Below are 18,695 nucleotides of genomic sequence, written 5' to 3'. Positions count from 1 at the left end.
TCCAAAAACCTTAAGTTTTATTTTTTCTTAGCCATGCAGAGGTGGACTTCATTGCCTGGCTTGTACTTGATATTTTTTTTTAGCCATTCAGAGGTGGACTTCATTGCCTGGTCTGTACTTGTTGAGATTGGAACCTCAGCACCACAAAAGAAAATGACTGGGGGTTTTGCTGCAGTGTAAATTTATGTTGATCCAGCAAGGAGTCAAAGACAGATTTGGTCCAACGTGTTGACCGAGAGCAGACTCTGCCAAGGAAATCTGTTGCGGGTGCAGGTAGGCAGTTATTGCTTTACTAGATTTCTGCCTACCAACACCCGCAACAGATGTCCTTGATAAAGATCGCTCCCGGTCGAAATGTTGGGCCAAATCTGTTTTTGACTCCTTGCCGGATCAAAATAAATTTACACTGCAGCAAGACCCACAGTCTCATTTTGTTTTGTGGTGCTGAGGTTCCAACCTCAATAAGTCTGGACCACAAGTCCCTTCCTCAAGCACACAATTCCTTCAAAAAGACAATGTGCTTGTTTTTCTCCTTCTATCCTACTAATCTGGTCTGTACTTGAACATTTTCCAGCTGCATAACCCAGCTTGAACTTTAGGTCACAAACTGAAACATGGATCTTCTTCTTCAGGATTATTACTCTCATCAGAATTTTCTGTTCCTTACATTATGACAAGTCATGCACCTCCTAGAGAAGCAAAGCAGCCCCCACACCATCACACTACCATCACAGTGTTTGACTGTTTGTAGTATGTTCTTGTGTTAGAACGCTAGACATTATAGGACTCAGGTATTTCAGTGTTAGTATTGACTTTTCAGCCTATAGAATATTGGCCTAAAAGTTTTGAGGGTCATCTAGATGTTTTCTGGACAATTTAAGATGATCTTTTTGTGTTCTTTTTGGTGAGTAGTGGTTTGTGCCATACAACTCCCTTTTTATGAAATTGTGTATCCTGATATTAGCTGGTGCAAGGAAGACCTTCAGTTATTTAGATGATCTTCTGAGTTCTTTCATGACTTGTGACCTTGGACTCTTGGTGAAACTGTTATAGACTCACCACTAGTGTTGAGCGATACCTTCCGATATCAGGAAATATCGTATCGGATTGGATCGGACCGATACTCAAAAAGTATCGGATATCGCCGATTCCGATACCGGAAACCAATGCAAGTCAATGGGACACTAATATCGGAATGAAAATAAACCCATTCTTTCCTTGTAGGTTAATTCTACATGAAGTAAAACAACTAAGAATAATGTAGAATGTATTATGTGAAAAGCCGGCAATTCATCAGCGGCATACACCGGTACCCGACAATTTACAACAGAAAGAATAGAGCACCACACATAGATTAGATAGATAGAAACATGTCAGTCACATATATATGAAGTACAGTGACAGTGTTGCTTGCTGTACTTGTCATTTAGTGTAAAGGATTTATTAAAAAAAAATAATAGTGTTTTCATGCACCGTCTTTTTAAAAAAGCCGGCCGGCAATTCAGCATCTGTACCCGACAATTTATAACAGAAAGAATAGAGCTTCACACATAGATTAGATAGATTGAAACATGTCAGTCACATATATAAGAAGTACAGTGACAGTGTTGCTTACTGTACTTGTCATTTAGTGTAAAGGATTTATTTAAAAAATAATAGTGTTTTCATGCACCGTCTCTTTAAAAAAGCCGGCAGGCAATTCAGCAGCGGTACCCGACAATTTAGAATAGAAGGAATAGAGAATCATACATAGATTAGATAGATAGAAACATGTCAGTCACATATATATGAAGTACAGTGACAGTGTTGATTACTGTACTTGTCATTTAATGTTAAAATAAAGGATTTATTTAAAAAAAAATTGGCGTGGGATCCCCCATAATTTTAGTCTCCAGCGGAGGTTAAGCAGACGGCAGGGGCAGATGTTTGAAGCCTGGGAAGGGGGTAATACCCACGGAGCTTCCCAGACTACTAATATCAGCCCCCAGCTGAATACCTAGCCTTTACTAGCTATTAAAATGGGGGCCCCCCCAAAAATATGATGTGGGGTCCCCCCTATTTTAATAGCTAGAAAAGGCTAGGCAGACATCTGGGGGCTGATATTAATAGCCCAGGAAGGGTGCCATGAATATTGGTCCCCTCCCAGGCTAGAAACACCAGCCGTCAGCCCCCCCAGAAATGGCGCATCCATAGGATGCGCCAACTCTGGCACTTAGCCTCGCTCTTCCACGCTGCCCTGGTGCGGTGGCAGGGGGTAATAGGGCTGGGGTTCATGTCAGCGCCAGCTGCCATGAAGCCCAGGTTAGTAATGATGGGCGTCTATAAGACACCCCCATTACTAACCTACAAAGTGTTAAAAAGAAAAAACACACACTACACCCAGAAAAAAATAATTTATTTGAAATAAAACACACCATTTTATTTAATTCTTAGTTTACTAAAAAAAAAAAATAGTTACCTGTCCACGTTCCAGCGCTGATCTCCCATGCACAGCTGTCACATCTGGAGATGGTGACAGCTGTGCATGGCTGCTGTAAGCTCACGCTGCCGGGAACACGTCCGCTCCCGGCAGCGTGAGCCCCTGACTGAGGTCACCGGAGTGCATTCAGTCAGCGCAGCTCCGGAGACCTCCTTTACGGCACTGCTGTACCGTGGGAATTTCTCACGATACAGCAGGGCCGTAAAGGAGCTGACCGGAGCAGCGCTGCCTGAACTCCGGCGAACCCGCTTATGCAATGACGGGGCTGCTTTACGGCCCCGTCATTCTAGCGGCGGCAGCGGTTCAGAGCGGTCACATTCTATGTGGCTGCTCTGAACTGGAGATCTTCGTGGGACACTCGTGGACTGCTACGGAGGGGTAAGGATAAGGTTGTGGTTTATTATTTTATATTTTATTACAGGAGATCGATGGCTTCGGGGAATTAGGTGTCTAGGTGAGTATAGGTGTAGTTTTTTATTTTTTACTTTATTTTAGGTGGCGATCGGCGGGGACAGGTAATGTATGAACTAATTTATTGTAGGCAACCACTGGCCACCAATGACATGTATTTAACATTTATTGGGGACACAGTAGGGCAATTTATATAGCAGGATCAGGCTGATGGGAACTACTGCTCCCATCGAGCTGATCCTGCTGGCACGAGTGGACCGGGGACAGACATAGGCCGATGGGAGTAGTAGTGTCACATCGGCCTATGTCTGCCTGCACGCACACACCCGCACACATCGCACAGACACAGCGCACACCCGCACACACTCGCAGACATCGCGCAGACACCGCGCACACCCGCACACATCGCACAGACATCGCGCACACCCGCACACACCAATCATGACGGGCTGATGGTCTGGGAGGTGAGGCTGACCTGTGTGGCCGTGGGAAAGTTCATGTGAGTTCATGCAATGCAGTCAAGCATGAACTCACATGAACCCTCTGAGGGCACCGCGGCTACTTCAAATGAACCACTGATCGGCATCACCTGATACCTCAGCTGTTCATTTGAAATAACCGGTGGGAAAGCGCAGCACAGAACGGGAAAGCCGGCGGTGAAGTCTTTTCACTGCCGGCTTCCCCGCCCGGGTCCTTCGCTCCCTGCTCCTTGGTGCTGTACTCCCCGCCCGGTCCTAACTTACGATTGGGATTGGAGGTGGCGAGGGGAGCGGAGGATCGGGGTGGGAGGCTGCGGGGAAGCAGTATGGGGCCGTGTGATTGTTTAAAAGCCGGCGGCTTTTTACCGCCCGCCGGCTTTTAAACAATCAGGAGAATTCTCCCACGCTGGGATGGCATTCTGATGACAGGCTGGATCTCAGCTGAGCGCTGCCATCCAGCTTGTCATCCTTCAGAGACACTGCAGAGCGCAGGCATTATGGGAACTTCCGATTCCGGTATTCGATATTGTAAAAGTATCGGAATTAAGTATCGGAATTCCGATACCGCGAATATCGGCCGATACCTGATATTTCAGTATCGGAATGCTCAACACTACTCACCACTCATGAGCAGGTTCAACACTATTCCAAGCTTTTTACCATTTTCTGAATAATGGCTCTCAATGTGTCCACTGAATTCTTATAACCTTAGCAATGGTTTTGTAAAATTTTCCAGACAGATACATTTTAGTGTCCTGGTTTATTTATTTATGAATCTCTTTAGAATGAGGCATCATGTGTTGCTTTATGAAACCTTTTCTCTGCTTCACATTGTTAGGCATTTTCTATTTAAGTGAGGTTTAGATTCAATATGTCTTGCAGCAATCATTGCTGGGTAAGGCTTCAGAAATGGAGACAATAGTCAATTGAATGCAAACAGTGCATTTGCATATTTTTAAGTGCTTACTCTTTAGAATTAAAATTATAATTGAATTTGAATGGTACATATATCTTCAAATGCTAATAATCCACATATATAGGATTAATCTGCAAATTAATAGTATCCAGTGCTTACAGCCTTAGTGAAGGCACTGCTACCAGGAGACAATGAGCTTTAATCCTCATGGGACCTATCAGCTTTTAGTCATAGGACTGCACCCTGGGTGGCTTCATTCTCCAACAGCATTGTTAGTAGTGGTTCTCCGCATGCTCCGGCACTTTAATTGTGGCTTGCTCTACATAGATGCTCTGCAGAGTGAGCTATTAATCACAGTGCCGGGACATCCTTATATCCATCGCTTGCTGTGTACTGAGTGATGACTGAAGCCACTTTGGGCATGCCTCTATAACGTATATCTGGGGGATCCCGGGAGGAATAAAGTTAATTTTCTCCCAGTAGCCGCACTTTCAGTAGGGTGGCCAGACAGCACTAGAACGCTATTACTCTGCAGATTAACCCTATATCTGCAGGTTAATTGCATTTGGGGACATGACAGATTACTTTTAAGCAAATATGATTCTCTTGAAAAAATCCTGAACATTCCATGTCACAAATGGCGAAGCGCTTTTCATTCTTAGACCTCTCTTCCTTTACGCTTTTATCCATCATGAGTTTAGAAGCATAATACCAGAGAATGTCTCTTATTTTTTTCTTCAGGAAGCCTTGTTATTCTGTGACCTTTATATTCCAAGACGCCATTTCATCCACCATTCTGTGCTGATAAAATGTTGATCAAAAATCCCTTTCAACTGTTACATTTTTTTTTTAATGCTCATCGTTGCCAGGGAAAAATCTGCAAAACTATGTTGTTTCATACAGTTGCTTAGTACAAATGAGAAAGCTTTGCCTGACAGTAAACTGATAGAAAGGTCAGAAGAAGAGGCATCTCTAGTGGAATAAAAACATTAAGTCATTCGAACAAAGGTCACTTAGCTCTACTTGTATGAGCCTTTATCATCTCTCTGACAAGGCCAACTAGATATTGATCATGTGAATCGCCTTGGCAATCACAAGTGGAGCTTGAGCAAAGTGAGAGGGGAAAAAAGTGCGGCTAGACTTCTAAGAATCAGACTGCTATTCTTTAATGTGATGTGAATTCTGCAAGGTCTGTGTTTTCTTATAATCTGGCCCATTATCCTCAAGTCATATGCAGTTTATTCTCAGTCGGTATGATGGATACAGCAGTAGGGTTTTATAGGAATTCTTGGCCTGGGCTTTAAAACGATCAGGCTTTGTATAATGAAATATCTCATTATGTGTAAGAGAAGAAAACAAAATGCTGCTGACTGCAGGGTTTAGGCACATAAAACTAAATTCCAGAATATTGGAATACAAATAGACTGTGCAATTCATTATTGCATTTGCACCTGTTTTTTGGTTAGTTTTCGGTGTTTGTCACCCGTTTTTCATTTGCATGTAATTCTTCTTATCATTTGTGCCATTTCTAAAGTCTAATTTACCTGTTTTCTTTTTTGCTTTTTTTTTTACATTTGGGAGAGTTTGGGGTTTCCAGATGTTTTTGGCTGATTCATCAATTGCGACTTTTCAAAAAGTCTCAAACTTTGGAATTTAGATTGTGAGCCCCAATGGGGAGAGTGATGATGAAGTCTCTAAAGCGCTGTGGAGTTAATGGTGCTATAAAAGCAAGTAAAATAAATATATTGTTGTGTGTTATTTTTAATAATTAAAGATCAGTCATTTTACTCAATTACTTTTTTTTAGGTTTTCTTGAGGGTTGATTCTCATTTAAAAAATTCTGTTAGATCCACAAAATTTGCCATAAAGGCCTCATTGAAAGAACAACCTATCGGAAGCATGGAGTCTCCCGACCCTTGTTGACTGATTAAAATTGTACACTTATGGCGTTAATCTCAATGAAGAGGCGTCTTGTGCTTCCCAACGCCATAGATGTTACAGAAACTTTCCATAACTTCAAAAGAGATCTGAATATAGCAACCTCGCCATTTGACATACCAGTAAAAGTTGTCATCTGATATATGCATTGAATCAGTAAATTAGACTACTTGTTATGTGTAAAGGTCCTAGAGGTGGAATCCCCATTCATTAGACTTTTATGGAATTTACTGTACAATGGAATATGAGGCTACATTATAAGAACCAGTGGTAGCCATAATGATTCAGAGGGTGTAATTCAGACTTCCACAACTCTAATTGGAATATATATGGAACTGAAACATTTGCACTTTTGGCCCGAGAAAGGTTTAGAATCCATACATTTTATATAGTCTGTCTATCAAACTCCATCATATACCCTAATAAATAAATTTGGTGGGCGTCTGTCACGGGTGTGTTGCCACGAAGATCGTCACGAGTACACAGCCTGACTTCTCGCAGCTGACTTGTTGGTGCTTTGTGTTTTCTCGGCAGTGTAGGAGTTAATTCTCTCTCTCTCTGGGCTAGCTGAGGTCCAGCCTCGCCCAGCTGCAATCAATGCTTCTTTAGTGAGACTCCTTTATATTCCTGCAGGTCTGTTTGGGAGGTGTCGGTGAAAGCTTTTCATTCAGACTTACAGAGCAGATCGTGGTGTTTGGAGTTGCTGAGATAAGTGTATTTGGAAGTGTGTTTTCCCTTTCCTCGCTTTATCATTTATCTCCTTTCCCGTTGGTGTTCCCTCTGTTGTAGTTGTTTAGAAGTTGTATGCAAGGTGGTTTTGGTTTTTCCCTTGTACTGTCTCGTTCGTCTAAATACTGTGTGTGGGCATATTATTTCTGGTTCCCTATTGTTGTGATCGGGGTCCTTCTCAGGACTAGATTACTTAGGTGCAGGGATCCTCAGAAGGTAGGGGTTACGCTGGCGGCCTGGACCTCTGTACCTTTAACAGTACCTCCAGGATGAGGGATTAGTCAGGGCCCCAGCTTAGGGTCAGCTTAGGCCCCCTACCTCCAGTATTCTGTGACAGTGTGACATTTTCACCGACCATCTTAGTTTTTCTCCAGCTACCATGGATCCAGTAGCCGGTCTAGCTCGGCAGTTGCAGAGTTTGTCCATGGGGCTGGCGGACGTTAGGTCCAAGGTTTTGCATCCTCTGGAGCAAGCCGGACCAGAACCTAAAGTAGCTCTCCCTGACAGGTTCACTGGGGGGCGGGACAAGTTTTTTGTTTTCCGGGAGGCATGCAAATTGTACTTTCGGCTGCGGCCTCGGTCATCGGGCAGTGAAGAACAAAGGGTGGGAATTGTCATCTCGCTCCTACAAGGGGACCCACAATCTTGGGCGTTCTCTCTTCCCCCAAGCTCCCCGGTTCTCCAGTCAGTGGATAGGTTTTTCGCTGCTCTGGGACTCGTATATGATGACCCAGATCGGATCTCCCTTGCTGAGTCTAAGTTACGTAGGATTCAGCAGGGAGATCGTCCGGCGGAGGAATTCTGTTCGGAGTTCCGTAGGTGGGCCACGGACACCCAGTGGAATGACCCGGCTCTTAGGAGCCAGTTTTGTCATGGTTTATCCGACAAATTACAGGATGTGTTGGCACAGTATGACTCTCCCGCGACACTGGAAGCCGCTATGGCCCTTGCTATTCGCGTTGACAGACGGCTTCGGGAGAGGTGCGGGATAACTCTACCCCCTGTAATGTCTCCACCTCCTACAAGGTCCCCTCATATGGTGGTTCCCCTGGTCAGTCCGGAGGAGCCTATGCAATTAGGAGGGACATCATTTCGGGGAAGGGGACCGGTGGTGCGCCATAAGACAGGAAGGGGTTTTCTCTGCGGGAAAAAGGGACATTTTATTGGGGGGTGTCCATCCCGTCCCTTGCAGAGTAAAGAGTCGTCGAAAAAACTGTTGATCCCAGGTTGTGTGGTGGACGGCAATCTGGGAGTAGGTATTTCGTCCCTAGGTTCGTCTCAGTTTCTCGTACCGGCGGAGGTGGTGGTGGGTACGAGAACTGAGAGGATATCTGTTCTTCTGGATAGTGGGGCCGGGGCTAATCTGGTTGATGCTCGGTTTGCCCGGGTTCAAGGTATGCGATTGAGTGAGTTGGCTAAACCCATCCCCATATTCTCGATCGATGCCAGACCTCTCGGTCAGGGAAGTTTTTTGCAAGCTGTGCATGGCGTAAAACTTCAAGTGGGGGCAATACATAAAGAACTGTTGTCTTGCTACGTGTTGGAGGGTCTTCCCACTCCTATAGTGTTGGGCCTTCCTTGGTTAGCTAACCATAACCCGGTTATTAATTGGCAAACCAGAGAGATAAGCCAATGGAGTAAATTCTGTAATAAAAACTGCATGAACACGGTCATCGGTGCGGTTACTCCTTGGGTCTTACCTCCATTTCTGGCGGACTTTGAGGATGTATTCTCGGAGAATGGGTGTCAGGAACTACCTCCTCATCGCGTGTATGACTGTTCTGTAAAACTGCTCCCTGAGGCCAAGTTACCTAAAGCTAGGTTGTATAACCTTTCTGGTCCTGAGAGGCAGGCCATGAAGGATTATATTTCTGAAAGTCTGGCTAAGGGGCATATTAGACCTTCATCTTCTCCGGTGGCCGCGGGGTTCTTCTTTGTTAAGAAGAAAGATGGAGGCCTACGCCCTTGCCTGGATTTCCGTGAACTTAATCGGATTACGGTCCGAGATCCGTATCCGCTCCCACTTATTCCCGATCTCTTTAATCAGATCGTGGGCGCCAAATGGTTCTCTAAGTTGGATCTCAGGGGGGCGTACAATCTGATTAGGATGAAGGAGGGGGATGAGTGGAAGACGGCTTTTAACACTCCGGAGGGGCATTATGAGAACCTTGTCATGCCATTCGGTCTGACTAATGCCCCGGCGGTGTTTCAACACTTTGTTAATGATATTTTTCGCCACCTGGTGGGACAGTTTGTTGTCATATATCTGGATGATATCTTAATTTACTCGCCGGATCTGGTGTCTCATCAGGAGCACGTTAGACAGGTGTTACAGATCTTGCGGGATAATAAACTGTATGCCAAGTGGGAAAAGTGTGTGTTCGCCGTACAGGAACTCCAGTTTTTAGGCTTCCTGGTTTCAGCGTCCGGTTTTCGTATGGACCCTGGGAAAGTGCGGGCAGTTCTTGAGTGGGATCGGCCGGAGAATCTTAAGGCACTACAACGTTTCCTGGGGTTTGCTAACTATTACCGGAAGTTCATTCGTAATTTCTCGTCCATGGTTAAGCCTCTCACAGACATGACTAAAAAGGGGACGGATTTTTCTAGGTGGTCTGACAAGGCTTGTCAAGCATTCTCCTCCTTGAAAAAATGTTTTGCCTCGGCACCCATACTCATTCAACCTGATGCGTCTCAGCCATTCTTTGTAGAGGTAGACGCTTCCGAGGTAGGGGTGGGAGCAGTATTGTCACAGGGTTCGTCCCCTGGTAAGTGGCATCCGTGCGCCTTTTTCTCTAAAAAATTGTCGTCCGCTGAGAGGAATTACGATGTCGGCAATAGGGAACTCTTGGCCATTAAGTTAGCTTTTGAGGAGTGGCGCCATTTTTTGGAGGGGGCAGTTCATCCGGTCACCGTCATCACCGATCACAAGAACCTGCTATATCTGGAGTCCGCTAAACGTCTGAATCCCAGACAAGCTAGGTGGTCATTGTTTTTTACCAGGTTTAATTTCGTCGTTACATATCGTCCTGGGTCTAAAAATGTAAAGGCGGATGCCTTATCTCGTAGTTTCCCTGGGGCCGGGAATACGGACGACCCGATTCCTATTCTTCAGGAGGGGGTGGTGGTTTCGGCAGTATGCTCTGAGCTGGAGGAGGAGATATTGGAGGCTCAGGGAGACGCCCCTGTTGGACCTCCGGGGAGACTGTTCGTTCCAGATCAGTTGCGACAAAAGGTGATCGAGGCACACCATAACTCAGTTTTTGCAGGACACCCGGGGAGTAAAGCAACTGTGGATCTCCTCTCGCGTCGGTTTTGGTGGCCTAACTTACATAAAGAGGTGGTAACTTTTGTCGCGTCCTGTGGGGTTTGTGCGCGCTCTAAGACCTCACATACCCGTCCGTCTGGGGCCCTCTTACCTTTGAAGATCCCGGAGCGTCCTTGGACTCATCTGTCTATGGACTTTATTACTGACCTCCCTCCGTCTTCGGGTAAAACGGTCATACTCGTTGTAGTGGACAGGTTCAGCAAGATGGCACATTTTATCGCTCTTCCGGCTCTCCCTAATGCTAAAACTCTTGCGCAGGTGTTCATTGGGGAGATTGTGAGGCTTCACGGGGTACCCTCCGAGGTGGTGTCTGATCGGGGGTCTCAGTTTGTGTCCAAGTTCTGGAAGGCGTTTTGTGCACGGCGGGGGATGCATTTGTCATTCTCGTCGGCTTTTCATCCTCAGACCAATGGTCAGACGGAAAGTATGAACCAGAGCTTGGAGACATATCTTCGGTGTTTTGTGTCAGAGAACCAGGAGGACTGGGCTTCTTTCCTACCTCTGGCAGAGTTTGCTCTCAATAATAGGCGGAGCGAGTCCACTGGTAAGTCCCCGTTTTTTGGGGCATATGGTTTTCACCCCCAGTTTTGTACTTTCAGTAGGGGGGGCTCTTCGGGGGTTCCGGAGGAGGAACGATTTTCCTCATCTCTCGCTTCAGTATGGAGAGGGGTGCTGAAGAATCTGAATACTATGGGGAACCGATACAAACGTATGGCTGATAGGAGGAGAGTGTCTGGTCCGGACCTAAGTGTGAACGATCAGGTATGGTTGTCTACCAGGAATATTAAACTTAAGGTTCCCTCCTGGAAACTGGGTCCCAGGTTCATCGGGCCGTACAGAATCAGTTCTGTTATTAATCCGGTGGCATTCCGTCTTGACCTCCCCCCTACGTTTAAAATTCACAACGTGTTTCACAGATCATTGCTTAAGAGGTATGTGGCGCCGGTGGTACCGTCACCTTTACCTCCCCCTCCTGTGGTTGTCAATGGTAACTTGGAGTTCCAGGTATCGAGGGTCATTGATTCACGCTTTAATCGCCGGTCCCTTCAGTACTTGGTTCATTGGAAGGGGTATGGTCCTGAGGAGAGGATGTGGGTTCCTGCGTCGGATATTAACGCAGACCGATTAGTTCGGGCCTTCCACACGACTCACCCGGATAAACCTGGCCCTGAGGGTCCAGAGGCCCCTCGTAGAAGGGGGGGTACTGTCACGGGTGTGTTGCCACGAAGATCGTCACGAGTACACAGCCTGACTTCTCGCAGCTGACTTGTTGGTGCTTTGTGTTTTCTCGGCAGTGTAGGAGTTAATTCTCTCTCTCTCTGGGCTAGCTGAGGTCCAGCCTCGCCCAGCTGCAATCAATGCTTCTTTAGTGAGACTCCTTTATATTCCTGCAGGTCTGTTTGGGAGGTGTCGGTGAAAGCTTTTCATTCAGACTTACAGAGCAGATCGTGGTGTTTGGAGTTGCTGAGATAAGTGTATTTGGAAGTGTGTTTTCCCTTTCCTCGCTTTATCATTTATCTCCTTTCCCGTTGGTGTTCCCTCTGTTGTAGTTGTTTAGAAGTTGTATGCAAGGTGGTTTTGGTTTTTCCCTTGTACTGTCTCGTTCGTCTAAATACTGTGTGTGGGCATATTATTTCTGGTTCCCTATTGTTGTGATCGGGGTCCTTCTCAGGACTAGATTACTTAGGTGCAGGGATCCTCAGAAGGTAGGGGTTACGCTGGCGGCCTGGACCTCTGTACCTTTAACAGTACCTCCAGGATGAGGGATTAGTCAGGGCCCCAGCTTAGGGTCAGCTTAGGCCCCCTACCTCCAGTATTCTGTGACAGTGTGACAGCGTCTGAAGCAAGCTTTATACTTCTTCTGAAGCACAGTTACACTGATGACAATTTCATCTAGTTTCTGAAACCCAAATAATATATTTAGTTAATCCATAAAAGTAATGGAACAGATTTATACAGTAACTTTGTTCTTGGATCAACCAAATTCATAATTGATTGAGAGAGGTTGAACTTCCTTAAATCTGTATTTTTTCAAGCTGTAAATAACCAAAGAGAGAGTTGTGCCAGGAAAAAGAGTACAACCTGATACAAATTAAATTTTATTATCAGAATTCATTAAAAAACACATGTATATACAAAGTAATTAAGGCAAACAGCAAAAGACAAACAGGGACATCTTAAAAAAGGTGGATATGGTAGGTGAGCTAATCATAGAGGTTTCATGAGTACATGTGTATAGGAAGGTACTCTCACAAATGGTCACAAAAAATGTAATCCTCTAATAGCAAATTAGATACATGCATGTACATGAAACAAATACATTTAGTCAATACAATAAGGTATTTGAGTATCCCGTAGGTGGTAATTAATAGTGATATGAGGGTAAAAGATATCTATACATATACTCAAAGGAGTAAAAAGTCAACAATGCATACTAATGATCAGCTCACCTGCCACTGATGAAGCAGTGGTGAAACACATGTCGGGTCCTGTGGTAGGTGAGCTGATCATTAGTATGCATTGTTGACTTTCTCCTCCTTTGGGTATATGTATAGATATCTTTTACCCTCATATCACTTTTAATTACCACTATATACCTACGGGATATACCTCTCTCTTTGATTATTTATTCATTCCCATGCCTTAGGGGGGAATTGTTATATTTTTGCTAATTGAGATATATTAGTAAATAATCTTTTTTTCAAGCTATTTAACAATGAGAGGTGATGCATAAAATAACATATCTTTGCAATACTCTAAGATGCCTCTACCATGTGTTTCTATATGCGGCCACCCAGTGGTTGTGATGTGAGTTGCAGCCAGTTGAGAGTTTTGATGCTACGTTGTAATATTGTATTGAATTATTTCGGGAGAAGTTTGAGTCCACATTCGAACAAAGATTTGGTTGGACACATCTGTATATTAACACTCCTGTAACATGATGGAGTCAATTTTGAGAAACAGATTTGAGCAAATTTTCCCAATGAAAAAAGCTAAAACAATTGCAGACCTTCATTGTATACATTAAACTTCTAAAAATTATTTCTCATGCAGTGAAAGGTTGATAGATCGATGGCCGCCTATGGGTATGAGGTCTGGGACCTGTACTTTTCAGGATCCTTGATGCTCCTTCCCTAATTGTGGCCCTGTGCATGGTATTAGACAGCAATATGCACCATGCTAATTCTATTAAAATAGCATATTTGAAATGCTACAAAGTAAAAATGCATTAAAAAATAGCAGTGTAATGAGTTTATTTTTCTCAATGAATAAAATGCAAAGTGAATAAATAAAAGATAAATGTAAGCCAAATCAATATTTGGTGTGATCACCCATTGCTTTCAAAACAGCATCAATTCTTCTCATTACACTTGTACAAAGTCAGGGATTTTGTAAGAATATAGTCAGGTGTATGAGTAACCATTTATACCAGACAGGTGATAATAATCAGTATTTTCACTTGTAGGATGAGACACAATTAGTTACTTAAACAGAAACAGCTGTGTAGGAGGCATAGTTGTGTAGGGAACAGTCAAACTTTGCTACATGTGGGGTTGTGGAAGACAGTTTCATATCACAGGTCTTAATACATGGCAAGACTGAACACAGTACCACTGCATGTGGAGGACTTTGGGGGCATCACATTGTGTTAGGAGCTGTCGAACAATGTCAATGTCAAGGGCTTAATAACAGGAACTGTATGATTTTTTTTTAAAAACTTTATAAAAAGTAGTAAATTATATGGTTTGATTTGCTGCTACGGATAAGAATACATTACAATAAGCCCTATCGTAACATGCAACATGAAATATAAGACAATAATAACAATATTGAGCAGAATTAAATACGGCCTGTTGGTTCGGCCTTCAACAACAGTCACGTTGTCTCATCTGGCCTCTTGAGAAAATTAATTGCCCACCCGTGAGCTACACTAACAGCTCAGTGTTATATTAATTTGGTGGTTGAACCAGTGGTAAGGTAATTTCTCCAAAGTGGTCCATGAGCCAATTTTAAACAAGACAACGCCATACCACATGCTGCTCATGCTACTGTGAGCATACTAATGAGAAAAACTTTGGCCAACATATTAAACACTCACGGGTAGGTGGTGACAAAAAAAGCCTGCTCACCACCCATGACCGTTAGTAAGAAATGCCTACTCAGAAAACAGGATGGAAGAAGCGAGAACGAGTAAGAATGGCATGAAACAACAATATTTTATTATTCAATTATAAATATACAATAGTGACACAAGGGATATAAATATGAGTACAATGACAATGGGTGATCATTGGATCAGGAAAGACTTCGCTACATCTTTAAACCCCTCATAAGTTTATATTCCAATGTATAATGGGTTCAAACAGAATCCACAAAAAGTTTAAAGGAAAAGGAAAAAAAGAAGAGGGGGGAAGAAAGACAAAATACGCTGGGGGGATGGAACCATGGAGAGAGTATAAAGTATCAATCAAGCAAACAGGGTGAGATATCCATTATCTCCAATACCCGAATGGGAGGCCATAATAATAAATGAGTCAAGGCACTCACCCAGATGGTTGGTAAACTCTCTAAAATGTGGAGGGCACAGGGAGGCAGCTAATTTCCATCCACGAAGGGCCTTTGTGGATGGATTTTAGCTGCCTCCCTGTGCCCTCCACATTTTAGAGAGTTTACCAACCATCTGGGTGAGTGCCTTGACTCATTTATTATTATGGCCTGCCATTCGGGTATTGGAGATAATGGATATCTCACCCTGTTTGCTTGATTGATACTTTATACTCTCTCCATGGTTCCATCCCCCCAGCGTATTTTGTCTTTCTTCCCCCCTCTTCTTTTTTTCCTTTTCCTTTAAACTTTTTGTGGATTCTGTTTGAACCCATTATACATTGGAATATAAACTTATGAAGGGTGTAAAGATGTAGCGGTGTCTTTCTTGATCCAATGATCACCCATTGTCATTGTACTCATATTTACATCCCTTGTGTCACTATTGTATATTTATAATTGAATAATAAAATATTGTTGTTTCATACTGTGAGCATACTGCATGGTTTTTAAATGCTACCATGCCCTGTAGTACCTCCGGATTTGTCTCCCATTGGGCACATCTTGGATGTCATTAGTTGGCGACTACAAAGGAAGCTGCCAGACACGAATCTTGAGGAATAATTGTGTTCCCCAGTGCAGTCAATGTGGCAAAACATTCCTTAGACAACAATTGAAAACCTCATTGATTGTATTTTTGCAAGTGGCGCCCATACTCAATGTTGAATAGATTAAGATGTTTTTAAAATTTAGTTTCATATTTTTCATCTTTTGCATGCTTTTAATATTGCTATTCATACTGTGATTTTCATAATTCTACTTTTCCGTGTTGGTGTTACAATTTTAATGTTGAGCAGTTTGCATAGATGTATATAAAATATATGTATACACAAAGTATATATGTACACTCTCCTGTGCCTTTTTATTTTTTGTTTATATTCTGATTTTTTTTTTATTGCAGAAACTTTTCTCCTGTATTATATTGCACACTGTGCTCCATGACTGTGAAATAATCATTTTAATGAAATATGGAGCAGATGGACAGCAAGCCTTACCAACCATTATCAAAAATTAAGCATGAGATGGATCTTGCTTACACCAGTTCTTCAGAAGAAAGTGAAGATGAGCGAAAACCTAGACAATCATACAACTCAAGAGAAACTCTTCAAGAATGCACACAGGAAATAAGATTAAACTACAATAGCCATAGCAGCAGAAAAAGGAAAGCAGTAGAGGATCCCAGCCAAGGTAGTACTATTTAAGATTGACTGGTAATATTTCAGTATATATTATAAAGTAAAATAAGCCAATGCTGTAGAAAAAGATTGCACATCCAGAAATCATAGTGACCTAATGCTGTTTAGGCCAAAATTTACACAACTGAACATGAAGTTCTTAGTTTAACATTCTGATCAGACTGTGTGAAGCCCACTGCCACGTCACGGCGAACCTCTCAGTGGTTCCCAAATCACGGCGAACCTCTCAGTGGGTCCCTTACTTTTTTAGCCATGAAGGCACAGCCACCCCCACTGTGTCAATGCACCTGGAAGACGAATTACCTGGTGCCTCACAGCACCCATGCTGCAAGGCTGAGTCCCCATGACTCCAGGCCATATAGCCCTACAGGCACAAAAGCACAGCAGCGACGGTGGTTGGTGCAAGGCAGAGCACCTTTAAGGCTAACAAAGTTATGAACCCACTGAAAAGTTTGCCATGATGTGGCAGTGGGCTTCATACAGTCTGATCAGAATGTTCAACTAAGAATTTCATGTTCAGTTTTGTCAAATTTTGCCTAGCGGCATTAGATCAACGTATGATGTCTTTTTCTACAGCATTGGCATAAAATAAAATAACTTAAAGGGGCGCTCCATAAAGGGACAGTGCATGGCTTCACTATTTGGTGTTCTTTTAAACTCTGGATAATGTATAGTTCCTTACTAGACATAACATAATGAATCAGTTTCATGTAGAATGTTTCTTTAATATGTTCTAAATGTATTCAATTATCGAGAATTGAAATCTACAGTAAATTAGGTGAGCATGTTGTTAGGCTGTATTCTGTTTTTTCAAATTACTGTACTTGGGATATAGTCACAAGCCATGAGTGGATGATAAGTACTTTCTATACATACTTTCAGCAGCAAAACATGTATAATGAAGAATGGATTAACAATACATTTCCAGATTTTAACTTTCACATACACTTTCTCCTGTGATATATAATTTTAATGCTTTAATTATAGTTTTATAATTCAATTTTCTGCAGCTTTGCCTTATAATTGGCATTTTCACTAATTCATATTAGAAAACCAGGTTATAAAAGGTTTTTCTTTTGTATTAGTATATATGTACTCTATGGCACAATATTCCTTTCTGCATAGATATAAAAATATATCCGTAAACTATATATTGTATTAGGCACATTCATCGACTGGCATATATTTTTTTATACAAACTTTAATAAATTCTAACAAATATTGATGAGGTTTTCTGACTAATGTTGGCATCTGTTAAGTTTCTCTCCTTTATTAATAAGTTACAGTAATACAACAGGTTATACGATTCTGCTTGTCAGAATGAAATGGAACCTGCTGATAAGTGACCTAATGCCAAGTGAAACCTAGCCTAAGAGCTTTTTTGTCTACAAAATGTACACATGAATAAGTCTCTACCAGTGTAAAAAATAAGCTTACATGCCTTAAAGCAAAATTGATTCTTTGTAATCTATAATTATCAAATAATGAAAGCTGAGAACTGCTGATTGTTGGAGTTGTAGCAACAGCTGCAGCTATGCTTGACAGAAAGCAGATGCAGTTGTATGAATTGTTGGAGTTTGTTCATGTGAGCAGTTTCTCTAGATTGCATTATATGACCTTTTAGTTTTATTTGTGCCAGTTCTTCACTGTAATGCTCCATGCTGTAATGATGAAGAATTGTTGCTGTATGTTGCAGCTCATCCTCCCCCCAATGTCTGCTGAATGACTCTGCTGAAAGCTGAAATATGCAACACTGATGAAAACTTGCAGAGTCGGCATATTTCTTCAGGAATTATGCACTATTCCTATTTTAATGAATGGGAATTTTGGATGCATGCACAATTCCCATGAACCATGCATGCTTCCTGGAAGACATCTATCAGGCCCCTGCGGAAGTCAGCAGCTGTGGAGAACCTCTTTAAGTGAAACCTGGAAGCAAAGCTGAAGAAATTAATTTATTGATTATATTTTTATATACATTTTTATTCAAATAATATTTTACTGGTGTTTAATATAGGAAGAGTTTAAAGGTAAGCCATCATTAGCTTCATGAGTAAAAGGAAAAACTGGAAAGATAATAAGCTCAATAGAGTTTTATCCGAGTAGAAACAAGGAGACAAAAAGCAATTTATGCTCATCTGGGAGGGTTGTGAGAGTCACAACCCCTATACAAGCTCAGAAAAGGGCTGCTGCAGATCCACGGTGTGGAGAAACTTGTGAGGCTGGAAATGAGTGGGTTAAAATCTGCACTTCTACTAGTCCAGAGATAAGCAGGAGTTGAGAATAGTAGAAATGTGTTTTTTTTGTACAACTTGTTTGGAAGTGACACACTTCTTCATCTGGACAAACGACAATCAATTGTGATTGTGATTTGTCCTGACGAAGTGTGTCACTTGACTAATAAACCGCGTGATTGAAGCCAGATATGTTTTACTTTGACATGTTGTGGCATTTCAGAGAAAACATTGTTTGAAAAGCCATCAAGGGACAATATGTCTGGAATGACTAGCCTGAGCAGTTTTGCCACCGACTTCTCCCTCCCCTCTCCATTTGATTGACACATCTCTCCTTATGTGTGCACATGAGAGAAACTTGTCACTCAACTAGAGCGGGGCAG

General features: G+C 42.6%; 1 protein-coding gene across 5 annotated transcripts in view; it reads left to right on the top strand.

Annotated features, from left to right (window-relative positions):
- Positions 1–18,695, top strand: part of TENM1 (teneurin transmembrane protein 1) — a 1,319,062-nt gene that overhangs the window by 235,493 nt on the left and 1,064,874 nt on the right. For all 5 annotated transcript variants that reach the window (XM_073641092.1, XM_073641091.1, XM_073641090.1 and 2 more), the window contains exon 3: positions 15,784–16,070. In XM_073641092.1, coding sequence (XP_073497193.1) covers positions 15,851–16,070 — 220 coding nt within the window. In that variant the 5' untranslated portion in view covers positions 15,784–15,850. The remainder of the gene's footprint in view (positions 1–15,783; positions 16,071–18,695) is intronic.

Source organism: Phyllobates terribilis, unplaced genomic scaffold, assembly GCF_046119375.1.
Source record: "Phyllobates terribilis strain yellow unplaced genomic scaffold, ASM4611937v1 Scaffold_7__3_contigs__length_470593459, whole genome shotgun sequence".
Taxonomy (NCBI): domain Eukaryota; kingdom Metazoa; phylum Chordata; class Amphibia; order Anura; family Dendrobatidae; genus Phyllobates; species Phyllobates terribilis.
Note: the sequence above shows the minus strand (reverse complement) of the source record. Positions and strands in the feature narration are given on the sequence as shown.